This window comes from Drosophila montana, unplaced genomic scaffold, assembly GCF_035044405.1.
Source record: "Drosophila montana isolate Dmon_TW-CO22-7 unplaced genomic scaffold, ASM3504440v1 contig_1505_1, whole genome shotgun sequence".
Lineage (NCBI taxonomy): Eukaryota > Metazoa > Arthropoda > Insecta > Diptera > Drosophilidae > Drosophila > Drosophila montana.
In genome coordinates this window covers 2200527-2224779 of record NW_026996452.1, presented here as the reverse complement: position 1 = coordinate 2224779, position 24253 = coordinate 2200527, and the positions used below count along the sequence as shown (strand labels likewise).

General features: G+C 40.4%; 3 protein-coding genes across 4 annotated transcripts in view; 2 read left to right on the top strand and 1 right to left on the bottom strand.

Moving 5' to 3' along the window:
• Positions 1–468: 468 nt before the first annotated feature.
• On the bottom strand, positions 469–1783 carry LOC135433087 (mucin-2; the record flags this gene model as incomplete). The annotated part of the gene is made up of 2 exons (XM_064689046.1): positions 469–746; positions 823–1783. Coding segments are annotated over 2 exons (1137 nt in total), but the record flags the coding sequence as incomplete, so codon positions are not given.
• A 624-nt stretch (positions 1784–2407) lies between these two features.
• LOC135434749 (mucin-2) lies at positions 2408–4384 on the top strand. Its single transcript, XM_064691430.1, has 6 exons — positions 2408–2677; positions 2731–2800; positions 2858–2989; positions 3048–3155; positions 3213–4046; positions 4111–4384. The coding sequence occupies exons 1-6, from the start codon at positions 2567–2569 to the stop codon at positions 4302–4304; spliced, it is 1449 nt and encodes a 482-aa protein (XP_064547500.1). The 5' UTR covers positions 2408–2566; the 3' UTR covers positions 4305–4384.
• A 297-nt stretch (positions 4385–4681) lies between these two features.
• The window catches only part of LOC135434070 (uncharacterized), a 37965-nt gene continuing 18393 nt past the window's right edge, over positions 4682–24253 (top strand). The window contains exon 1 of one of the 2 annotated variants that reach the window (XM_064690444.1): positions 4682–4996. The gene's annotated coding sequence lies outside the window, so the exon portion shown is untranslated. The remainder of the gene's footprint in view (positions 4997–24253) is intronic. The other variant, XM_064690435.1, reaches the window with a different exon arrangement.

The following is a 24253-nucleotide window of genomic DNA, read 5'->3' as shown; positions in this document are numbered from 1 at the left end:
CAAGTTATCGGTTCAAATCCATCATCGTCAAGACTTATATTTGTTTATCAATTTCCAATCAAAATTTGGCAGGCCACTTCAACCTCAACTCAACAGCCACACCAATAATCGTGTCTTTTCTTTAATAATTTTTGTGTTTTCTACCCGATCTTGATGAAATTTTCAACAGTGGATCTTATTGTGCTGTCGAATATTTGTATATTCTCAAGAAGTCAACTGCATTAAAATTGTGGCTTAAATTTGTGGGCAGTATAAATTGGTTTATTTATTTGATTTATAGCTATGAGGGAAGATACTTGATACATATACTATTCTAGAAGCTACCTGTCAAGCGTCGTGCCTCTAGCTCCTATACCTTACGAGATTTGCTCAAAAAACAGGATTTCGATATCGATTTTTATCGGTATAAACAAAACATAAGCCTGCAAGTCATACTTGAATTCATGAGAATCCTATAGAAAGACGATATTTAAAAATACAGGTTTTATTTTGTTTATTTGCAGAACAAAAGAAAAAACAGACCATATTTTCATTTTTACATATAAAACACCTATTGACCTATATATTGGCCTATCGACGCCAGCCATCCTGACGACGGCAGCCCACGGAGTCGGCAAATTGTGGCGAATCGCAAAATTGTTCTTGATCGTAGTAGGCACAGTTGGGGCTGTTGCAGCGGTAGTCGTAGCAGTAGGGGGAACAGGAGGACATCTCGCCCGAAGCACAGCCGCTGCAGTCATACCTCTCTAGAGGAAATAATGGCAAAAGAGAAAACCATAAGAAATCCTTTGAGATCCGAATCTTAAAGTCAATTCCAGTCACCTGCGGCTTGCGCGCAGTTGCCCTGCACTTGACAGCCCGCGTTCCAGTTGGGCGGCATGGTGAGCATCTGGGCATGGTTGTCGTTCCAGGTGCTCACACCTGCTGGCCTTATCGCTACCTTGGGGGCGCTACAGATGTCGCCGCATTGTTGCTGCCTCGGATTGTAGCATTGCCAGCGATCGCTGTCCGCCGGACAGCGGCAGGTGCGCGGCGCAATCACAGTGCAGCATTTGGTTGGCGTTGATGGCGGAGGTGTTGGCTCCTCCACTTCCTCCTCCTCCTCGGATTCCTCCTCGTAATCCCTGTAATCTGTTGGTAGCGTGAGCGAGGCATTGACTGTCAAATGCTGCACATTATTTAGCACCAAGTCGGGCGTATTCTTCGAGTTCTCGTTGATGATCGTTCGCTGTAGGTGAATGGGACTCAACTCAATGGGCTCGGGCAGTGCGCACTTCTGGCCCGTCCAGTAAGTGCCCTTGGGGCACTGCGGCTTCACACAACGCCCGTTCGAGTAGACCTTCGAGCCGCAATATACCAGACGGCAGTTGTCATTTATAAGGACTGTGCCTCGCGGGCAGATACGCAGAGGAGCAGGCGGCGGCGGCGGCGGTGTGGTCGTTGTCTTTCTAGTTGTCGTTGTCTTTCTGGTTGTGGTGTTTGGTCGAGTGGTAGTAGTAGTAGGAGGCTTATAGGGTCTTTTTGTGGTCTCAGGTTGAACTGGGGGATAAGGAGTTACAGGTTGATTTGGACAAGGTAAAGGTTGGGGCTGAGTGGGTGGATAGGGAGTCACAGGTTGATTTGGGCACGGAGCAGGTTGGGGTTGAACGGGTGGATAGGGAGTCACAGGTTGATTTGGACAAGGTGAAGGTTGGGGCTGAACGGGAGGATAGGGAGTCACAGGTTGATTTGGGCACGGAGCAGGTTGGGGTTGAACGGGAGGATAAGGAGTTACAGGCTGATTTGGACAAGGTGCAGGCTGGGGCTGAACGGGAGGATAGGGGGTCGCTGGCTGATTTGGACAAGGGGAAGGTTGGGGCAGAACGGGTGGATAGGGAGCTACAGGCTGATTTGGACAAGGGGAAGGTTGGGGCTGAACTGGAGTGATAGGCCAAGGTGCTGGCAGAGACTGAACAGGTTGATTTGGACAAGGAGCAGGCTGGGGTTGAACTGGTTGATTTGGACAAGGTGAATTGATGGATTGTGCGTTAGTTGATCCTGACGGAAAAACGTTTACCACAACTCCGTTTGCGCAGTCTTGACCTGGACCTGAATAATGATAGATCATATATACATATATATATATATATATATATTGTGCGAAACATTTAAATAATCACTCACCGCATCCACTCGGAGTCGCAGTAGGCAGCACACAAGCCCCATTCTGGGGAACGTAGGGCGCGTTACAGGAAATCGCAGCTTGCCCGCACGGAGCGTTCACGGCTACTGAGCTCTGGGCACATTGGGTACTGGCACTGACACTGGCAAGATGAAGAGCGAGCAGAGCGCAAGGCAGAAGTAGCACTTGATAGACGGGCATGCCGATTAGAAATGAACTGGGAGCACAGTTTTGTGGCTTGGCCAAACGTGAAAAATAGCGCATTTCACCTAACGCGTGCAGCTTTCCGGCAAAGGTTATCAGAGCGGGGCAATTATGTTTGGAAGCGCCACAAAACATATTTCGTGAGCTGCACTCGATTAGTTGCCGTTCGAGCTTAGTTGATAGAGCATCGCCAGAGACCGCATGGGACCCCTCCACATAATGTTGACTTCGGACTGGGCGATAGTGTCGATATTCTGCGTAATATGCTCATCCGCGTGTGCTGTGCAAGGTTATCAAGATACTAATGGAGAGGTAGTACGGCTTCGATTGCACAATTCGACAGATAATGAATGAAATCTTTATAGTGGATGACATGTCCGCAAGGTTACGAGTCCGTCAATGGCCTGTGCTATAGGAAGAGCTTGTGTCAGGAAGGTGAGTTGAAATGGAATTCGATTTGAAAGCTTTTTAAGTAACAACAATTGGGTCTAGGCTACTTTATGCACACGGATGGCATGTGCTATTCGTTAAATCCGAAGCCTTGCCCCTACGCATCCACACCCTCAACCCCGACCCCGACACCCACAACCCCGAGCCCAGCTGCCCCAAGCTTGTGTCCGCAAGGTCAGTTTTATTTGCATTCGATTTAAAAGTTTACACAAATAACAACTATTTGGTTAAGGATACTTTATGCATACGGACGGCAAGTGCTATTTGATAAAGCCGGAACCTTGTCCGTACGCACCTACACCTGCCACCCCGATCCCAGCCCCGAGCTTGTGTCCGCAAGGTCAGTTTAATTTTTATCCGATTTAAAAGCTTTTTAAATGACAACAATTTGGTTAAGGATACTTTATGCATACGGACGGCAAGTGCTATTTGATAAAGCCGGAACCTTGCCCATATGCACCCACTCCTACAACCACGACGACGACCACCACGACGACCACAACAACAGAGGAGCCCACCACCACAGAAGAACCCACCACCACAGAAGAACCCACCACAACCGAGGAACCCACCGAGGAGCCCACCACTACCGAGGAGCCGATCACCACCGAGGAGCCCACCTTTGAACCTCCGCCCGTGCCTCCGCCTGCTGAACAAGCCCGCTGTCCGCCCGACTCGGTATTCTTTGAGGCACAGTGTCGCAAGATTATCTGCTCGCAGGGCGAATACCATGCGGGTCGTTGTCTTCTGCCGGCCTGTCCCGTGGGCACAGTTTGGCGCGGCAAACGCTGCCAGCCGCCAGGCTATCTGACGACCATACTCGAGATCGATAATGTGATCAAGAACAAGCATGAGTATCAGACGGTGACGGAGAACGTGAATCATGTGGAGTACGAGACCATTAGGCCCTACGATCCGAACGAGGATAACAGCTATGACAGAGCGAAGCCCCCAACGAAATTAATTGCCTCCACCTCAACGCCAGCAAGTGTGCCCCTGCGGCCAGCGACGGATTGTTGCACGGTCAAGAGCCCACGCATCTGCCGACCCTATCCTCCAAAATGGGTGTGCTTCAACCACAGTAAAAAGCTATGCGATTCACGGATTTGCACCAGCCCTGTGATCTATCTGAAGCCACCGCGAATTGTGCAGCTGAACGATCCGCCGATGCTGGTGATGCCGCCGAATCCACCCATGACGGGTTGCATGAATGCCGATTGCCAAGAGAGCGGTAAGTGGACCTCATAATCGAAGCCAATCAGCTGAGATACATGATACATTGAATCCATTTGCAGAAATGCTTAACTGCTCGGGATGTGCCCAGGGTCAGCGAGAGAACTGCTCCGCCGCCTGCTACAATTACTTCTGTCCGGACAATAGCTGTGAGTTCAAAAACTCTGAAGACTTTTGTGCACTATATCCTGGCGGATTTGGGTGTAATAAAAACGACGGATGCGTCTGGAAATGGTGTACCAAGAAATGCCATTAATGTTACGGCGATTTAGTGTATAAACTATATATTGGAGTGCTCACACGTATAATATATATTATTCCAGATTGCAATATTAATTATGATTTTAATTTGTCACTTTTACTTTTCAATTTTCAACTGCCATTGTGTAAATAAATTTTAATTTACGCGCCTAGCTGTGTATCAAAATAGTTGCCACCTAGGTGAAACAAATGTCTCTTTAAGTGTTGAGAAGCGACCTAAATATGGCCGCAGCACAGCTGTTGGTCTGCAGTGTTCACTCAAATAACCAATCGCTTGGCAGCACTGTTTTAAAAATCAGCTGGCGCCGTTTTGCCCGTTTCAACGGTGCTTTTACTCATTTCGGATTCAGTCGTTGCACGAGAGAGCAAGCGTCGACTTGCATTTGTTTGGCTCCGGCGCGCGTATTGTGTACAAAGTGCTTAAACACAAATTTGTTTGTAAATCAAGTAACGAGTGTGTGCGTGTGTGTGCAAATAGAAAAACAAAAAATACAAAATAAAATAACGGTCGTTCTCGCTGACTCGGTGGGCGGCAAGTAGCAAGAGTTCAAATCACAAGCCGCAGTTGCACTTTGTTGCCGCTCTCAACGTTGCCTTTTCGGCGGTCGGCGTTTTTATCGTTGTTGTTTTTCGGTGGAGTAAGTGGAGGCGTCGCCCGCGTCCCTTAGGAGGTGCCAACAGCAAGAGGTATATTTCCATTAAAACATGCATGTGTGCGTCTCTGTGTGATTTGTTGTGGCCCTGTGTCGCATGTTTTATTAGCGTGTTTGCCACGGCAATCATAAAAACAACAACAATGACAGCTCCGACGACAGCAACAAGCGCAAATGCAATAATATTTAATAAACGAATCCAAGTTCGCGCCTTCGTTGTGTAAGCATTGTTTATGCCGTCACAACAACAAATATAAATAGCAATTGCGCAAATATACAACAAAATATCTAATTGCATGTACGTATGCACATGCACATGTGTACATATATGTATGTCCATATTATGATGAACAAATGCGGCAAATAAATTCTCGACCTGCCTTCCTTCTCTCTCTCTCTATCTCTATCGCCCCCTCTCTCTTTCTATCTCTCTGCCTCTCTCTCGCTCACTCTCACTCGCTCTTGTGCTAATTGAAAGAAACTACAAACTTCCTGTTTTGGGGAAAGGGTTGCATCTAGCCAAGCCCACCTTCCCCCTGCTACCGCTCAACCAATCAGCGTGCATACGTACGTATATGTATATGTATATATATATATGTGTATATATGTGTATATATGTATAACTGTTGCCTTTGCCGCAGACAACATGAGCTTTATTGCGGCATCCTAACCCAGCCGAGAACCCCTCCCCCGCACATCCCATAAGCAAAGGGCTCTTTGGGTGAGTGGCTGTATGTGTGTGTGGGTGTGGATGAATTGGAGCTGCATAGAAGTTTTGTGCTTTCTGCTATGTTGGTATTTGCCAGAATGCGGGTGTTGAAGTTTTTAGTGCAACATTTTTTCTATGTTTTGCCTATATTTCTTTTTTTTTTTGCTGCTCCAGCGGGAGCTTTCATATTGTATGTGAGTGCTATTATTAAAATGCCACACGCACGCACACATAGAGACAGGGGGACACGGACACGGCAAAAAGAAAAACTATTCTCAGTGTGTGTGTGTGCGCCTACGAGGCGTTGGCGTTTTGGCTAGAAGAAGCAGCAGCAGCAACAACCAAAGAGAGAGAGAGAAAGAGAGAGTGGGAGCGCGAGCCTGGGCTAAAAGGGGCAGTAGCAAGAGCGGCGAAATAAGTTAATAAATAAAACAAATAAAGCATAAAAATATAAATCGAGGCAACAGCAAAAACAAGAGAATTTCTCAATAAGAATTTAAACAAACCTCGTGCCCCACACCCCCGTACTTTAAGCCCTGCACTTGTTAGACATAAACGCGGCCGCACATATGCCACATGTGCCCCGTTAGAGTTGCTGCTGCTGTTGTTGTTGTTGTTGTTGCTGTTGCTGCTGCCGTTGTTAGGATTGTAATAAAGCGTTTTACGGCCTTCCTGACTGCCGCCGCCGCTTGTTGTTGTTTTTATGACAGTTAAGCTATTTTGCGTATGACATGTTTGACAGATACCAGCGTCGTCGTCGTCGTCGTCATTCTCATAGTCGCCGCGGCTGTCAACGCCGCTGTTAAATGCAGCCTCTGCCAGCGCCCACTCCTCTCATGCACACACACACACACACACAGCTGGCTCTCTCACTCATTTTGTCACCCTTTCTTGTTGTTGCCAGCAAAGTTTGCTTGTGTTTGCTGGCGTTTTAATTTTTGCGTCTATTAGCCACACATACATAAGCACATACATATGTATGCTTTGCCACCACTGTAGTTGGGATTGGAGCAACACAGAAGGGGGGAGTGCCCGGGAGTGGGCAGGGGGTTCCGTTCGCAGCTACTTTTACGCATGTTTTCGCACAGCGCCAAAGATGTTGGCTTGACATAAATTGTGTCTGCCAAATGTGGCAAACTACAACAACAAAACTGGGCCACGCCTACAAAAAAAAAGGCCATAAGAAACCAACAGCCGCTTGGCTTGTCGCATGTAATTGCTCGCCACAATGTAAATGACAAAAGCATGTTGCACAGTGGTGCGAGTACGTGTGTGCTTAGCAACTGTTATTACGCCTGTTGTAAAACGATTTAAGATTTATATAAAACTAGCTGGTTCTTACCGTTGTTTTCCGGTTCAAGTTTCTTGCTTAAAATTTTAGAGATCAATTTTCCAACTATTTCCCGACCGTGGCAATTTCAAATCTAGTTATTTTTTTGTTAATATTTGAAAATGAGTTTGAGATCCAATTCTTTAATTTTCTTCCTATTTTAGTCTTGTGATGAGAACCTTAAAGCCGGAAAATAAACTATTTTTCAATAAACATTTAAGCCGCATTTTTTCCCAAGAGGGGTAGATTTTTCGAAAAGTGTACAACCCGCATCAAATGATGCCGATGGAATGGTAAATAAAAAACTTTTATACAAACGCTTTCCTGCAATTGACCACAGTTGCGGGTTGTTTTTCAGAATCGCTGACAAATGTATTCATAAAATTCGTATTTAATTAGTTTGTGTTAAACAAACTTTCGATCAAAAAATCGTTGACCTCCACTTTACATCCAAGAGCGTTGAAAAAGTTTCATACAACTTTTTTCTGCATTTTTTCCACACTTGCGTGTGTTAACGTGAACTTTTACGATATGCGGTAACTACAATAAAAATTTCAGCTTCCATATTTGATGTACTTTTCGTAGAATCTGGTGATCTGGTGTTATTTTATTATTTTTGATCACTTTTTGTCGTTCACAATTGATTAACAATAATTATAAAATAAATAAAAAACAATAATAATATTGAGAAAATGTTAAATATGCATATTGTATATACTTTTAAATAATAAGCCAAGCTGATTCAAGGACAAAAACACAGTGTATGTAAAGAAATTTGATTAAGTAAAGACAATACTTTAATTAAATTAATTAAGCACTTTATTTAACCTCCCATTAAATAAAACAAATTTGATAAATGTTCCTAAGAACCTCATCTGTTTTGTAAAGAAGTGGAATCTAACCACCTTGCAAAGATGTATAATATAGATTACCATAATATTTAAGATTACATAAATATTAATAAATTTTGATTTGATAAGCTTCCTTTCAACCTAGATATACTTAACACACCACAAAGTTGTAAAGATAATTATCCGCTTGGTATATTTATACTGTTAGCTGGCCATACTGCGGCAAGAATATAAGAAAATGAAACTGCGACCCACTGTGCCTAAACAAGTTGGCGGGCTGTAACTAAAAACCGCAAAAGCTTGACAATCCGCTGCCCGTCGCCGTCGCCATTGCCGTCGCGGCCGCAGTCGCTCTCACGCCAATCTCGCGGTCCGCAGCACCGCGGGTCTCCACTCTCCGCTCTCACACTCTCGGCTTTGAAAGCTGTTGCTTCCGCTCCCGTGGCCTGAGTGTAAAAGTATCTCTTTGTTTTTTTGTTTTTTTTTTTGTTGTTGTTGGGCTGTACGTGGGCGGCAACGCAGCCGTCGCCTCAGCAGAAACCTTAGGCCAAGTTTCAAGCTTGAAATGCTTTGACGATGACGTCGTCATCAGAGTCGTCGTCAGCGTCGTCAGCAGCGTCGCCGTCAATCAAATTGTGCGCTTTCAGCGCTGTTCGCCGCGTCGCATTTGGTTGCATGTGCTGCGAGTTTTGGTTTTGGTTTTGGTTTCGGTTTTGGCTTTGGCTTTGGCTTTGGCTCTAGGTTTGCGTTTTGTGTGCGGCTTTTTGCGTACTCTGCACCCACCACTCTTATCGCCCCCGCCTCCGCCCCCCGCCACCCAGCACTCAAACTGGCACTCTCAATCCCATTCGCACATTCACAATGCAAATTGATAGCGCAAACAAACAAACATGCAAACATTTTGTGGTATTTGCGTATCGAATATCACTTGGATTTGCCATACGCTTATTTATATTTGTATGCCCTGTTACTATAGCGGAAAGTGGTATATTGGCTTGGCGGAGCCTAAAATTAAGATATAGTTTATTCAAAGAGTGAGAATAAAAATCGGGACTTTCAAAATTGATGTGTCAGTAAAGCGAACATTGCAGCTCCAGTGCAAGAAGCTGCTCGGATCTATTTCCTCAACACAAACTGCTTACATACATACATACATATATATACATACATATATAAATGCGTACTACTTGTGGAACCACAGTTGCGAAGCCACTGCTACAGCTTAGGTTGCATATGCCAGCCAAAAATACACCCACACGCACACACACCAATCGCTAATGCCGATATTTAATACAGTTTTAAAGTCTTGGTTACGAAGCCACTGCTACAGCTCAGGTTGGATATTCCAATCAGAAATAAACACACACCAATCGCTAATGCCGATATTTAATACAGTTTTAAAGTGACAGTTGCAGAGCCTAGACTGCATATTCCAGCCATCAAACCACACACACAAACCAATCCTAAATGCCGATATTAAATACAGTTTTAAAGCCACTGTCGTAAAGTCATATATTTTATGCAATGGAGGACGCTTTCCCATTTATTATGCTGGACACAGAGTATTGCACAGTCGGGCGATTTCCATTGCAACGTTCTTACTTGTTTGCTTCTTCTTCTTCAACTGTATTTTTTTTTTATTCCACCGTCGTTTGGCCATTTAATATTCATTTATTCAACCAAGCTTGTTTATCTTACTTTTTTTCTTTTTATTATTTTTATTTTTATGTATTTGGTGTTGTTATTGTTATTGGCATGTGTGTGTGTGTGTGTGTGTGTGTGTATTTGTTGTGTGGCCGAAAGCCGTAATCGAGAAATCGCATGTGAGCCATGGCCATGATTTTGAATTTGATTTCGTATTTGAATTCGATTTTAAATTTTAAGTAGCAGCAGCACCAAAAACCTATACACAAAAGGTACTTGGCACCTATTCGGATACCTTTATACGGAAACAAGCAGCATTTCCATTAAGCTAGATATTATTATAATATCATTTCGAGATACGAAGATGGTATTGCCAATATTTTAAGGTAGCCAAGATATCATATTAAATTTGTGTTTTTCTATCTGAAATTTATATATTCCACGACTTTCCCGAAGCATGATATTTTTAAAATTATCGCTAAAACCTTCTACCCATTCTCCGAATGCGTAGGTCGATTTTTTCGTGTATTTTAACAAACAAAAGTTCTGGGAAAATTTCTGCAACAGACAGTTTAATTAAAACGATATGTTTTTTTTATATTTTGGAAATGTAAAAAAATTGTTTACAAAAAGAGCCAATTGCATTAAAATTTATAAAAGTTAGCAAAAGTAAGCTTTATCAATAAATTCAACTAGCCAAGAGTCCATTAAAAGTTATTCTATAAAGTTTTTAGCTTTGTTATTTACAAAGTAATTACTTGACAAACTTTCTACGCTCTTAATATGCTATAGAATGTTCTATACGGAACTTGGCTGCTGTTATTTTCCAGCGAGTGCTAAGAAAACAATTAAATTAATTAAGTATACGACTCACATACGGTCCAATAAATGGCTTGGCAAGTGTATTAAAGCGTTTCCTAAACCCTAAACACACTCAAAGTGGGCATATTGTTTTTATGCAAACGTTTGTAACTGGCAGAAAGAAGCATCTCCGACACCAAAAAGTATATATCCATTTTTTTATCATGCCCCGCTGAGACCCTGTCTAGAGACTTGAAATTTGAAATATTCTGCATATGCATAGTTTTCTTCTGTTTTTCGAAATCTTCTGCCATTTTCATAATATTGACAAACATCGATTTCGAGATACGTTTTTCCGAAACTAAACTCATTTTTCAAGATAGAGCCTTATAATTTGGTATTTGTCGAATTTTGTAAGTCATTTCTAAGCCCTGAAAATTTCATAAAGATCGGAATACGAACACCGAAGTTAATCAAAAATGCATTTTCCATACATTGTGTGAGACAGGGGCAGTAGAAGGAAAAGGGTATTTGCTAGTCAAGCACGCCCGACTGGAGCAGTCTAGTGTTTACTTAATTCAAAACACAATCAATTGAGACCTTGCCTAGGCCACAGAGCGCATTTCTGAGAATCGCATAGAGAGCAGCAGCAACTGGTTTATCAGCTGGTTTAAATATTCCTAATAACGACTCTCAACTATGCTCATTATGGACTTTTAAATATTTCGGCACAAACGATGCCAATGGGACGCATAAAAGATACGCGGCGATAAAACAATTCTAACAATACGGCTCCACCTCCCCCCTCTCTCCCCACCGCGGTCCATTCCGATCGTCCCTTTGACTGTTGAAAAGTTTTCGAACTCATAAATTCTTTTGTTTGTCCGCAACGCTCTTGTTTTGCTATAATTTCCGTGCTGCGGCATTAAAAAACAAAAGAGAGTGAAAAAAGAAAAGTGAAAATTCAGTGGGAAAATTGTCGTTTGTTGCGCTGCGATTACAGCACCAGCTGCTGCCACAAAAACTAATTAGTTGCAGTTGCACTGTGGCTGGAGTCAACATTTAACATGCAGCCCGCCGCGATTGAGTCGGTAGATTGAGCCAGACTTTCCATCTGGCTATAGGCCACTCGCTCGCTTGTGCAACAAACGGCAGACAAATTCAGTTAACTGTTACACAGTCACCGGCTGACTTAATTCCCCACATTTTCACCCCTGATACTTTGCGAACCAACTTTTCCCCCGCCCATGGCCGGCACGCTATTCGTATCTGTATCTTTATCTGTCTGCCAGCTTGAGTAGATTGGTTTTGTTTTTTTTTCATTTTCATTGCATGTCCATTTTGTTGAACTTGTTGTTTCACATTTCTTTGATGTTGTCAATTTGTTTGACTTGTGTGTGTGTGTGTGTGTGTGGGAAGTTCAATATTAAAATGATTCTGACCTGAACAAGCCCAGACAGGTGCAATTGAAGCATGCTGATAAGCTGATAGAGAATTGATTGGTTCGATGATATAACCAATGCAAGGTATTATATTTTATTAAAATCTCAGAATCAAACAGACATTTGTAGTTGTCAACCCTCAAAGGATTTTATGACATACATATCTGATGATGAATGTGAAATCTAAAATAAGTAATATACGACCCTTATCTACGTGCAGAGCTTTATTTTGGCTCAAACTGCTTTATTTGAATTAAGTGAAAACTATTTTTAGGCACCTTTAGCGCAATAATTGTCTTGCAAGCACCTTTAAGGGTATTTAAGGGTGTTTAGAGGCCCTTATTGCCCGTTAAGATGCAATTGCACAATCTAGTTCGGCGCCAGTTCACACTTATCTACATATATGTATACATACCTATACTCATTTATAGGGCGATCTTTATTTTAAAAAAATGTTCTAATCTAAGTTATTTAAACATCTAGATTACACGCGCAACAAAAATCAAGCTTTTAAATGTTAAGTTGCATTGGAAATAAGTAAAAGCCTTGAATTTCGTATTTCCCAATCAAATATTCCCTTTCCGTTTTTGAACTCTTTTGACCAAATAATTATAAAATAATAAATTTTGTTTTCTTTATTGCTTGGAAAAATACGGCTTGACGATTAAAATCGCACTTCGATCCTAGCGTCAAAACTCGACACAATCTCTGAATAATTAAAGCGTTCATTCTGTGTATATTATAAAGCAAGGAAAAACGGTTATATATATATATATACATATATACGTCCAAATTTAATACACCTGGTATAAATATGGTTTATGGCTGTACCAATATCTGAGGAGAATTGTTAAGTTTTGTAATTGCTAAGTTTTGGGCAGATGTCCTGAAAGACACAACTTCTATTCTCTGAAAGACACCAATTTTTTCCATATAAAAACTCATTTTCCGAGCGATTCTGTATGCTTTATTCTTACATGCTATATGCAATATAATATATGATATATGATATATGCTATATGCTATATGCTATATGCTATATGATATATGATACATGCTATATGCAATATAATATATGCCTTATGCAATGTAATGTATGCTATATGATATATATTTTATACTATGTGCTATATGCTACATGCAATATAATATATGCTATATGCCTTATGCCATATGTTATGTGATATATGCTTTATATGCCACTTGCTATATGCTTTATGTTTAATGCTATATGCTATATGACATAGTAGTCAGATGTTGATAAGATATGGCTTATGTGCAGGGGGCATAGAACTCGTAAATGTTTATGGTATCGTTGAGACAACTTAATTAACTTGAATTTCAACCAATCGTGTCAGCAACAGCTTTATGATAGAGCCTGCAACAGAAAAACGATCCTAGCTAAATTGTCATGGCCCTTTTAAACTAAAGAACTTGTTTCCTTAGAAAGGACTATTAAATATATTCTATAAAAACAAATAGCTTTATATCTCCTTCTATGCCTTACACATATCATGACAACAAATAAATACTGGGTACAGACAATATTCAATTAAAATTAATTTTTAATTTTTCTCTGCTCACTTGCAACACTTGCAACTTCACCTGTATCAATAATGAGTCCATAAAGTGAACCATATTTTTCAATCGCATTTAGCTTTGCCCTGAACAGCTTTTCATTACGCAATCAACCATCAAATTGTTAAAATTTGATCATATACATATATATGTATATATTTTTTAATGAGTGCCAGCTGTGAATGATGGCCCATAAATATCCGAGTCCGAAGCTATTGATAAATATGTCGACAGACCATTTTCCTTGGTTAGTTTGTCACACTGTGCAGCAGTTTGGCTTTTCTTTTAGTTGTCATTGTTGTAGTTGTTGCTGTTGTTGCTGTTGTTGTTGTTGTTGTTGTCGCGGTAATCGCTGCCTTGGCAACGCAGCAGACCCAGCTGCCAGCGTCTTATTGGGATTATGTTGGCTGCAATCTAGAGAAAATCGCGTAATAAAAAACCATCAATTGGCGCTTGGTCTTAATGAATAAACGAATGGGGCAAACGCAGCTCCGACTAAGCCGCTCTCTCTCTCTCTCTCTTTCTCTCTCTCTCTGACTGACAGTTGCCCCAGTAGCTTTGGGCGCTGCTCTGCCCCCAAGCCCCAACCTATCCGCTCCTCCCCCCCCCCCCCCCACAGACAGTCATTTTGTTGCGCTTGGCTGCGCGTTAAATTTGCGCGCGCTTCAAATGAAAAGCACAATTTTTGATAAATTTCCATACGAAAAAAGCAAGCATAAAAAATGACAATGCTGAGATGTTTTTCCATTTTCTGGGCTATTCGGATTCGGCTTAAGCTGAGCGCGAGAGACAGAGAGAGTATGTATGCAAATCAAGTAATTTGTCTCGCGCCGGAGACACATCCAACGCAGATGAGGCAGCCACTTCCGGTGTCAATTTTTACTTGTTTTTTTTTTTTTCAGTTTCCCTAATTTGTTGTTGTTGCTTTTGGCGCGATGCGTCGCGCGTCTTTGTAAGTTGCAAGTCGGTTGCGGGGATGATTTTAAAAATAAATTATAGAAAATAAAGAGAAGAGAACGCATCTGTACCTGATTGTGCTCGACTAGCAGATATCCAGTATCTAATTTCAAATATATATATATATACATTTATTTTTGGTCATTTTAAGCTGACTTCTGAATACCCTGCACTCTTGTTTGTCTACTACAATTAACACTCAATTTATGTTGTTTGTTTACTTAATATTTATTTCTACTGATTGCTAATTGCCTCTTACATACCCTGTACTTAAACAACCACGATATAGGGTGCATACATATATATAGATATATATTTAGTGGGTAAAAAAGGGAGTGCTGCGATGATGAGACGACGCCTCGTCGTGCGCTTTTTTATGCAGGTGGAAGTTGTCGCTGTCGTTGGCGTTTGCCTTGCGAAAGAGTTTCATCTTTGGCTGTGGCCTCGTCATGTCTGGGGTCTGCTCCTCGCTGGCCCCTGCTCATTTCAAAGCCATTAACAAACAGCAAGAAGAAGCAGCAGCAGCAGCAGCAGCCGCCATAACAGCAAAAGCAGCAGACGTCGTCGATGGCATTATTATTTTTTCTATATAAAAATAGCTAAAATATGCTTAATTTAGTTGCGCGTTGTGTGTGCTGTGTGTATCCCACATAATTATTTTTGTTAAGTAAGCCCGACAGATAGACTGTCTGACTGACTGACTGCCGCGTGGTCGTCACAATAGATATGTATATAAAGCACAGCGATGGCCAAAATAGCTGCTATTTGGGACGCCCACCGTGACGCCAAGACGCCCACCAGACGTTGAAGAGCGGAACTGAAGACCACTTACAAATGCGCCAAAGAATTATTGCCATTGCTGTAGTTTTATTTAATAAAGTGAATTTATGCTACACTACAATGCGTTTAACGCTCTTCTACACTGTGAGAAATTCCCAGCCAACAGGCCCTTACAGCCTGCATACTATTTCATTGCTGGTCGCGGCCCATAAAAGCCGCTGAGAAAACTAAATTAGTTTATTTGTATGTACATTTTTTTTTTTTTTTTTTTGGCCAACTTGGTCAACTTTTATGGCATTGCAACAATAGCATTCCGGGTGGGCTGGGGCATGGGTAAGAATGATTTCGGAATGGAACCTGACTGCCCCCTGGGTATAGAAACTGTGGGAAACTTACGGATTAAATACGTGTGATAAGAGAGTACGAATAATTGTAAATAACTAACTGCTATTCGATAAATTTAACAACTAAGAGATTCTATATCTTTAAATGGAAAGAAAAGTTATTGTCGAATTGCCTGAAGACTTTAGGGCAAGACTTTACATCGGAATTCAAATGTACTTTTTACCATGAGCCGAACCTTGAATCAAACCAATTGCTCAAAACAGAAAAAAACAGCCTAAGGGAACCCCGAATCGAACCGGATGGTTGTCAAAACTGTTCCTGGTCCAAAATTAAAAGATTTTCAGGGAAAGCATAAAGTACCTTGTCTCTAGCCATTTTACTTTTTTAAACAAATCAAATTTTGCCCACAATTTCTATATGAAAATATTTAAGTTTTGCAATATTTTCTATAGAACGGGCAATTACAAATGAATACAACAAATCAAATAAATAAATACAGCAGGTCCAAGGCCGAGCTCGAACGAAGAATCGAAATACCCGCAAATTTTGATCTTGTACTTTAAGATATTCACAATATAATGTATTGATCTTAGCTGCACAATACGCAAGTCGAGTGATTCCTCTAATTCGATCTTAACACAAGATAGAATATTTTTATCTAACAGCATTTAGCTTTATTATGCAGGCTAAAGCTATAATCGATTTATATTTTATCGTATGCCCTTGGCTAGGTCAACCCAACATCGATTCGCGCCCGGAACCTTGTTCTTGAAGTGCGTGAATGACTCATTCTAATAATTATATTGGCTACATTTGGTAGATGTCTTGAATATTTCATGTTACTTTTAAGTCAATAATCTTTTGGCTAAATTTTCTATATTTATTTCATTTTGAGTTCTACTCAATTTCAATTTCGAGGCCTTGCGCAATGTTTTTGTTGGCCATAAAAAAAGAAAAGACCAACATGAAATCGTATGGTAAAAACAACACTGAACACACAGACCACAATGCCCAGCATCTTAGAGAAGACCCCTTAAGACCCAAACCCAACACGCCCACAAACAGCCAAAGATGAAGGCGAGGGCGTTGGCATTGCGATGTCCGGAATATGAGGGACTGACGGAATGTTGACAGCGCCGCGTCGCCAAGATATAACATATAGCACATAAAATAACTCTTCGTTCTCTCTCATTTCGACGATCTCCAACGAACATAAAAGAGATCGGTCCCAAAGAGAATGCCAAAGCGTGCTATCAAGATCAAAATCCGATTTCAAGAGAATTCCATTTAGTGCACCAAAGAAAGCAAACACGCAAACACACACAGACAGAAACAATAAAGATCAGTAAACAAGTCCAATCCGAGTGTAAACACAAATTTAACTGGCATAAAACTCGTAAGATTCAATATTTAAGATCGAATTTTCTCGTCTCGTTTCTTATCAATATTTGTGCAGGCGCAACAAAGTCACAATCTATTGTGCTAGGTCACAGCAAGATGGCTAAATGGGGCGTGGCAAGAGTACGCTGCGCTGCTCCTTGGGGCTGGCCACAGGTAATTGAGCTGGAGAGATGTTAAAATAAACAACAAGAAAAAAATATTTTAAAAATTGTTAAACATAAACAGAAAAGGAAAACTTATAAAAGAGCGGAAAAATCTCTTCTGTTTCGTACAAATAATTATCCTTGAGCAAAAGAACATTCAAGTTAAAGTAATCCAAATTGTGCAGCTTTAACAACCAACTGCTTGCAACAAAATGCTGCATAAAGATATTTGCTAAAATGAAAGACTATTTTGAATTCGAGTATTTGATACCAATGGAAAATTTTCCCTTCGATTATGCTACAAAGCAAAGCTGGACTGTAATTGGAAACTTCGACAGCATTCGGTTTGGGTTATTGTTGCATGCTTCCTCAGTTGATTTGCAGCAGTTTGCACAGAATCCATTGAACAACTGAAATTATGCAATTAGTCGAAGCCCGTATCCTTGGAAACCGTATATTAAGATAGCTTGGCAGTCCAAACCTGGCTTCGACTTCGGGAGGGGAAAATGCATGAAATGAATACCATGATGAAATGAAATACCTGCAGACGCATCAGCCTCTTCAGCTATCCCCCTCCCCTTCTCATAGCCTACACTATGAGAATGTGAAATTAACAATATTTCTACCAAAGGTTGCAAAAGACACCTTTTCAATTTTAAGATTGAAATAATTTTCTAAGTTGAATAATTTTTTTTCTAAATTTATTTTTTGATAATTAATTGATTGATTAAATAAAAAAACAACAATTTTAGAAACTTTTTCGTCTCGTATTAGCTATGGTGTCAAAAGACACCTTTTGCTTGAAATAGGCATACACAAAACCTAGTTAGAAATAGTGTTAAAAAACCGAAAATCGGAATAAGTTGAAGAAAAGGAGTCAAAGGATTATGTTTCTTTGCTATTTTTGGGCTCATTTATTTGATCATAAATGCAAGGATTTGCAACATTTATGTTTATTTATGAAAAACTATAATTTTCTTTATATATCTCATTCTTTTCAGCTTCTGTCTTAACTTCTCTGAGTAAAGAACCCTCATAAAAGCAATTTAAGGACTCGTTCTGGCCCTTTTTACGAGTAGTCTTGGCCATAATCATAAAGTCGCAGCTACATTTATGTTTTTTACGATCTTTCAATTTGCTGGCCGTTGTTATTTTGACGATTGCTCTCAAATGCTTGTTATTCTTTATTATAGCTGAGCATTATGATTTTTATTCCAGCATCGATTTTTCTTCGACTTTATCTACGATTTGCTGTCCGGCTCAGACAATGGCTTAAGCCATAAATGGCCGTACAAGTTTGGCACGTGATGTGCGGCAGATGTGTTGCTACATTTATTAGTATACACACGTATACATATATGTATATATAAACATAAACGTATATATATTTTAATGCGAATTTATTGAAAAAATTATACATTTTGGCTGTTGGCTGCCAAATTTATGGCCGGCTGCTGTCCGAGTGCGTAAAAAAATGTTGTAGAAAATCACATTGAAAAATGTGTAATAAAATAGAAATCATATTTATAGCTGAGACGTCGAAGGGTCTAAAAATACGGCGCACACACACACACACACACACACACACACACACAGCCAGAGGCGAAGCAACAGCGTCAACGTCAACGTCAACGGGTTCCCAGTTTTCCCAGCCCAGCGTTGAGTCCAATCCGATTGGCTGCTGCCGTGTCTGTTGGCCATGTGCGCGCTTTCCCATTCATGCGGCACCGCGACCTGCCTCAGAGACACCAATGACCCAACTCCATATATGCCACATGGGCCAGAAATCCACTTGGCTGCGAATCGCTGGAGCATTTTGATTTAAATCGATCGATTTTGTGGCCGAGCTCATTTGGCGTAAAATAAACTTGCCTCGAGTCAATAATCCCTTCTGTTCCGCAACCGAACCAACACACATCCACTTCGATGTGTTGTTGCTTTTGTTTGTGGTATTTTGAAATACACTCACACACGCACACACACTCGCACACACCAACATATATATCACACTAATTTCCCAATTTAACTAGATGGTTTTTTCTCTTCGCACTTGTTAACAAATCGTTTCGTGTAAACAAAAAAAAATTACCTCAGACAGCATATCGAATACGTGGCATAAACAGCCAACAAATAGGTGCACAACATCCACACCCACACCCACTGCCCCTCGCCGGCCGGCCAGGTCCTGCAGCACCCACTTATTGATTGCATTGCGCCTGCTACCATTTTCCATTCCATCGGGGCAGGGGGGAGGGGGATGGGAAGTGTGTGCTGTTTGTCTCTGCTTTTCCAGTTGGCAGCTGCGCACTTTTCTTTTTGCGACTAACTGAACGTGACTTTTAAGTCAAACTCGACGAGCGTCATTCATTCAGTCATTCATTCATTCGTTCAATCATTCGTTTCAGCCGTCAATCAGTTGTTTTTTTTCCTGTGTGTGTGTGTGTGTGTGTGTGTGTGTGTTATCTGACGCGGCTGCCAGCAAACCGGAAGTTGTAATTAATGTGCGCCTTGGGGGCGTTTACTGCTGCCAAGTCCTGCGAGTCCTGTGTGTGTAGGACCATTATCTATGTGTGCGTGTTTGTATTAATAGCCATGGCAGCGCTTTGTCAGGCAAACGAGTGGCATTGACGATACCTGAACAACGTGTGCTCCGATAATGAGTCAATAGGGCAGACTTTACTGCCTAAGGGTATCTCACACGCTTCGTCCTGATGAAGATGAGAACTCTGTGTGTGTGTGTGTGTAGTTGTGTGTGGCTCGTATTACACGACGAGATGGTGCTACACGTTTCTCACTTTTCACACCTTAAAGCCTTTTTATTGGTATTGTGCGTGTGTGCAAAAGTTTATTTGTCGTCCTTGCCTAGACTTGAATGCAATTTCACCCGACAATTCACATTCCAGATCCCATTAAGAAAGAGATTCAAATAATTTAGTTAGAATGTTATTATTATAATTTTATGCCGAGGTACAAAATCGACTTTAAATTTGTTCGGCTTTTGTGTTTTATTAAATCAATTTATTTCATTTATTTGGAATATTGCTTTTATCACTTATTTATGAAGACGTACAAAAAAAATAGTCATGAAAATCTACCTTAATATTGTTCGGCTTTGTGTCAATTTATTTCATTTATTTGGAATATTGCTTTTATCACTTATTTACAGAAAGTCATATTTGTTATTATATTTGCGCAACATTTTTGTGCAATTCGTTTGAATTTCATATTTTTCGGTTTATTTATTTTTGTGTATTTTTCCACTCTGTTAAGCGTTGAAAGTCTGATACAAATCATTTAGAATTTAATATAGATGACATTTATTAAACTGAATATATATTCGTTATTTTGCAGAAACTTGCTTCGACTTACCTTTAATCATTGCACTTGCCACCTTCCTCTACTTTGCTCATCATTCCCAACCTGTTTCGCTCAATATGTTCATTATATTTATCTTCGCACTGGTTCACCTCCACTCAAGCGTCGTGACCCTCCATGGTCACATTATTCCAACTCTATTTACACATGCTGAGTCCTTAATTCATCCCTACATAAACTTCTAGGAAGGCTCCTGTTTATGCATTTGTTTAGCCACACGTGATTGTGCATTGGGAATCCAAAGTTGACTCTAGACGTTCTGTGTAAAGATTAATCAAGTTAAGTATATCTCTCGGTGGCTTACGCTGGGTCCGTTGGTTGATGTTTTAATTTTGATTCATGGTTTCCTAGGCCTCTGAATGCAATTATCTAATTCTCTTCAAATAAACACCAGTTTTTATCTATTTAATATTTTTATACCCTTGCAGAGGGTATTATAATTATATATAATATAAGACATCTTCGACCACATAAAGTATATATATTCTTGATCAGTATCAACAGCCGAGTCGATAGCATAGCATATAGCTCACGCAATAGCATATAGCTCACATATCTGTAAGAGCGTTAGCTATTTTTTTGTACAAGGGTATTTTGACAATCTAATCGATAGAAATCGATAGTGAAATCCTGTTTATTTGTTGATGCTTTACCTAGAAAAATATGATTTGCAATTGACTTAAAGGCTTCTGCATCAGCGCACACTCGACTCCATTTGCCCATAGATTGTTGCTGTGTCGCAGATAAAGCGTCGCTTCGTCTCCTTTTTATGCACATCTCAACTACTGCATTCTTAAAAAACTTTTTCAAAATATTTGTCAGCTTGCCTGCATTGGAATCTGCGAGCACTGTGCAATAGGTTCAAAGTTATGCCACGAAGTTGACTATGTGAGCTGTATTCAGTATTTTCGCAGGGCTCTCCTTAGCCAGGACTTGGTCTGGGCGGGGGTGCCTGTGGGGGGGAGGCGGAGACGGCATTGGCATTGGCAACGTCAATGACATTGGTCTGATAACCTGGTAGGAGGGGCAAAAGTCAACTGCTTCTGCATTGATACCATAAGCTGTCCACTTGCTGCGGCTTATTGTTAGTGCCGCCTGACTGGCAACGCACCCCCCCCCCCCCAATGCCCGCCGGCGCCCAGCTTAGCCCTTGTAGCCACTGAAGGAAATCGCCTCCGGTACGCCCCTCAATGTATGCAGTAAATTGCTTGCTTGCTTAAAGCACAAACACACCCACACACACACCCACACACACACACACTCCCACACACACTCAGTCACAAGCAACAACACACCTTGAATCATTGGTTCTGCTTGCTGTGTAGCATAAGCCGCTAATTCACAAAACAGAGTAGCATACAAAAAACAAAGCATGACTGACTGAACTCTTAATACCCTGTTAATGGAAGAAAAATTAGCAAGGTTTTTTTACAGTATATCTAAATTAGTAAAAAAACACCTACATCTGTCAGTGATGCTATTAGAAAATTGTGTTTTCTAATTACAAAGACACTCGGTTATGTCGACCATTCAAGAAATAAATAAATATCAATAAGTAAATCGAATACTTATTTATTTTTGTTTTCTGGAAATACCTTTATATAAAAGTTATAATATTGAATACTTTTAAGAACTATCCGAGTGTCTAACAGGCTATTACTATTAAACAGCTCTTACATATGTAAAAACAACTCTTTTCATAAATCGAACCAGAAATAGAAAATCCTTATTTAGGAGTTCTTAAAATTATAATTTGAATGCCGAAATATCTTTCGCTTGATGACAGCCAGACCTTTTTATACCCTGTAAACATTAGTTCCGTTGTGTACATATCGTAGAAACTTTTTTAATAACGTTTACCAATGGATAGAATAGAAATATGAACATCATATGTACATATATATAATCCCTGATTGCCAATAATTGATGTGCGTCTAAAATCGATTTGACCGCAACTTAATATGCCCATTTGGTGATTCTGAAATTTTTCGGGCACGGTTTGTAAAAGGCTGATTTGCGTGGGGCCAAATCGAACTGACATTATGGTTAAGTGAAAAGGCGAAACCGTTGCTGAAGGCAAAGCAAGTGGCGCACAATTGACTTGGCCAATAAAGCATAAAACCGTTAAATTGACAAAATCAATAACTTGGCCTCAGTTTGGCTAAGTTACAGCCAAGACAGCCAATTGCTGCCGCCAGTCACCAACAGCATTAGTAACTTGCCGCATGCCACATGCCGCACGCCGCAGGCGACTTTCTGCAAGCGGCATCCCCGAAAATAAAGGACGACAAATTGCTGTGAGGTCTCGGTCCGCACATTAAACAACTTTGCAATTTGTGTCCATTATTTTGAGCTGCCTTCAACTCAGTCTTTGTCGTCTGGCTGTGTGTGTGTGTGTGTCTGTGGGTGTGCAAGGAGGCGCGTACAATATTGTTGTCACCTGCTTTGGCATTGAAATGTTTCACAAGTTGCTTTTAAGTTGCCTCCCCTTCATTCACTTTGTGCGTGTGTGTGTTTTCCTAATTGTGTCAAGGAGTTCATTCATAGACATAAGCGACAGCAACGCGTAAAAATGTGTTTCCTTATGTATGAGTGTGTGTCTGTGGTGAACTATGGAGTAAATTAACACTTTTTGGGCCTAGAAATAAATTCTTCACACTTAAAGTAAAGTTGAGGATTGTCTGAGAAATAAAATTATGTTGATCTATAATATAGATAAAAGATTTAAAAAAATTGATTACCAAATTACCTCCCCTTGATTTTTGATTACAGTGCTCTATTTAACAGCTGTAAACATAACATTTTATGTTAACTTATTGCGTTTACATAACATAACAGCTTAATGTCTTTTAGACATTCTTACAAATATATCTATGACATTTAAACACTTTTGTGACAAAACTAATTGTCTGCCACAAAAAAAATGTCTATTTTTTCCATTGTGTCCAAATCGAAGTCGTGAGTCTCATCGTTGCCGCCTGTCGCATGTGTTAAGTGAACAGCTGTTAATGTTGCAGCGCATCTTTTATATTCGGATCCTACAATTACCTGGTACTCTGTTCGCTATTCTTGTTGTTCTTGGCTGTTTCTACTTTCCATTTTGAGAGCCATTTTGTTGCTTGAAGTGCTAGTCGGCCATTTAAGGTAAATGTCGCACTTTAAAAGCAAATTGCCAACTGTTAACTGCGTTCAGGGATTTGTGTATAGCATTAAAGTGCCGTTTTGAGCAAACAGTTATTAACTTGTTGTTGAAGCCCCAATTCGATCCGTCCACTGTTGTTTAATTTATTTCGTCCTGTTTAGTAAACATTTGATTCGACATGCGAATTTTAAGTTGCTTTGCATTGCAAAAAGCTTTTGCCTTTGGCGTAAAATTAATATGTTGACTAACAAAATGGTCGATTTATCACGTTCGGTTGAGCATTTAACATGCGTTAAGCATACGCCACGTTGTGCCAACATAAAATACAATATTTACAATACAATACAATATTTAAGAGGCTTTACTACTAGCCAAAAGGCTTATAAGTTCAATATGTTTGCATAATTATATATTGGGTATTGTTTTTGGGCAGAAATGCATTCTAAAATGTACCTAATTATCTTGTTTGTATATTTTGTTTGCAGTGATTCCTTATTGTGTGTAATTTACCTGCATATTTTGCCAAATAGTTCCAATCGATTAACCTTTTGGCAAACTGTTGTCATTGCAGGCTACAAAGGCAGTGGTATTTGCATTATAAATTATTGTAACATATCGTAAAATAAATTGAATATCTAATTAACTAGCAGATAACCCGTGGGCAGGTCTAATTAGTTTTAACATATATTCTTATTTAATTATAAATGAACTTGCCCGAAAATACAGGTACACATTGTATTGTCATTAATCGGGGGCAAAACAGACTTTTTGCCAACAAAACAATGAAAGAATT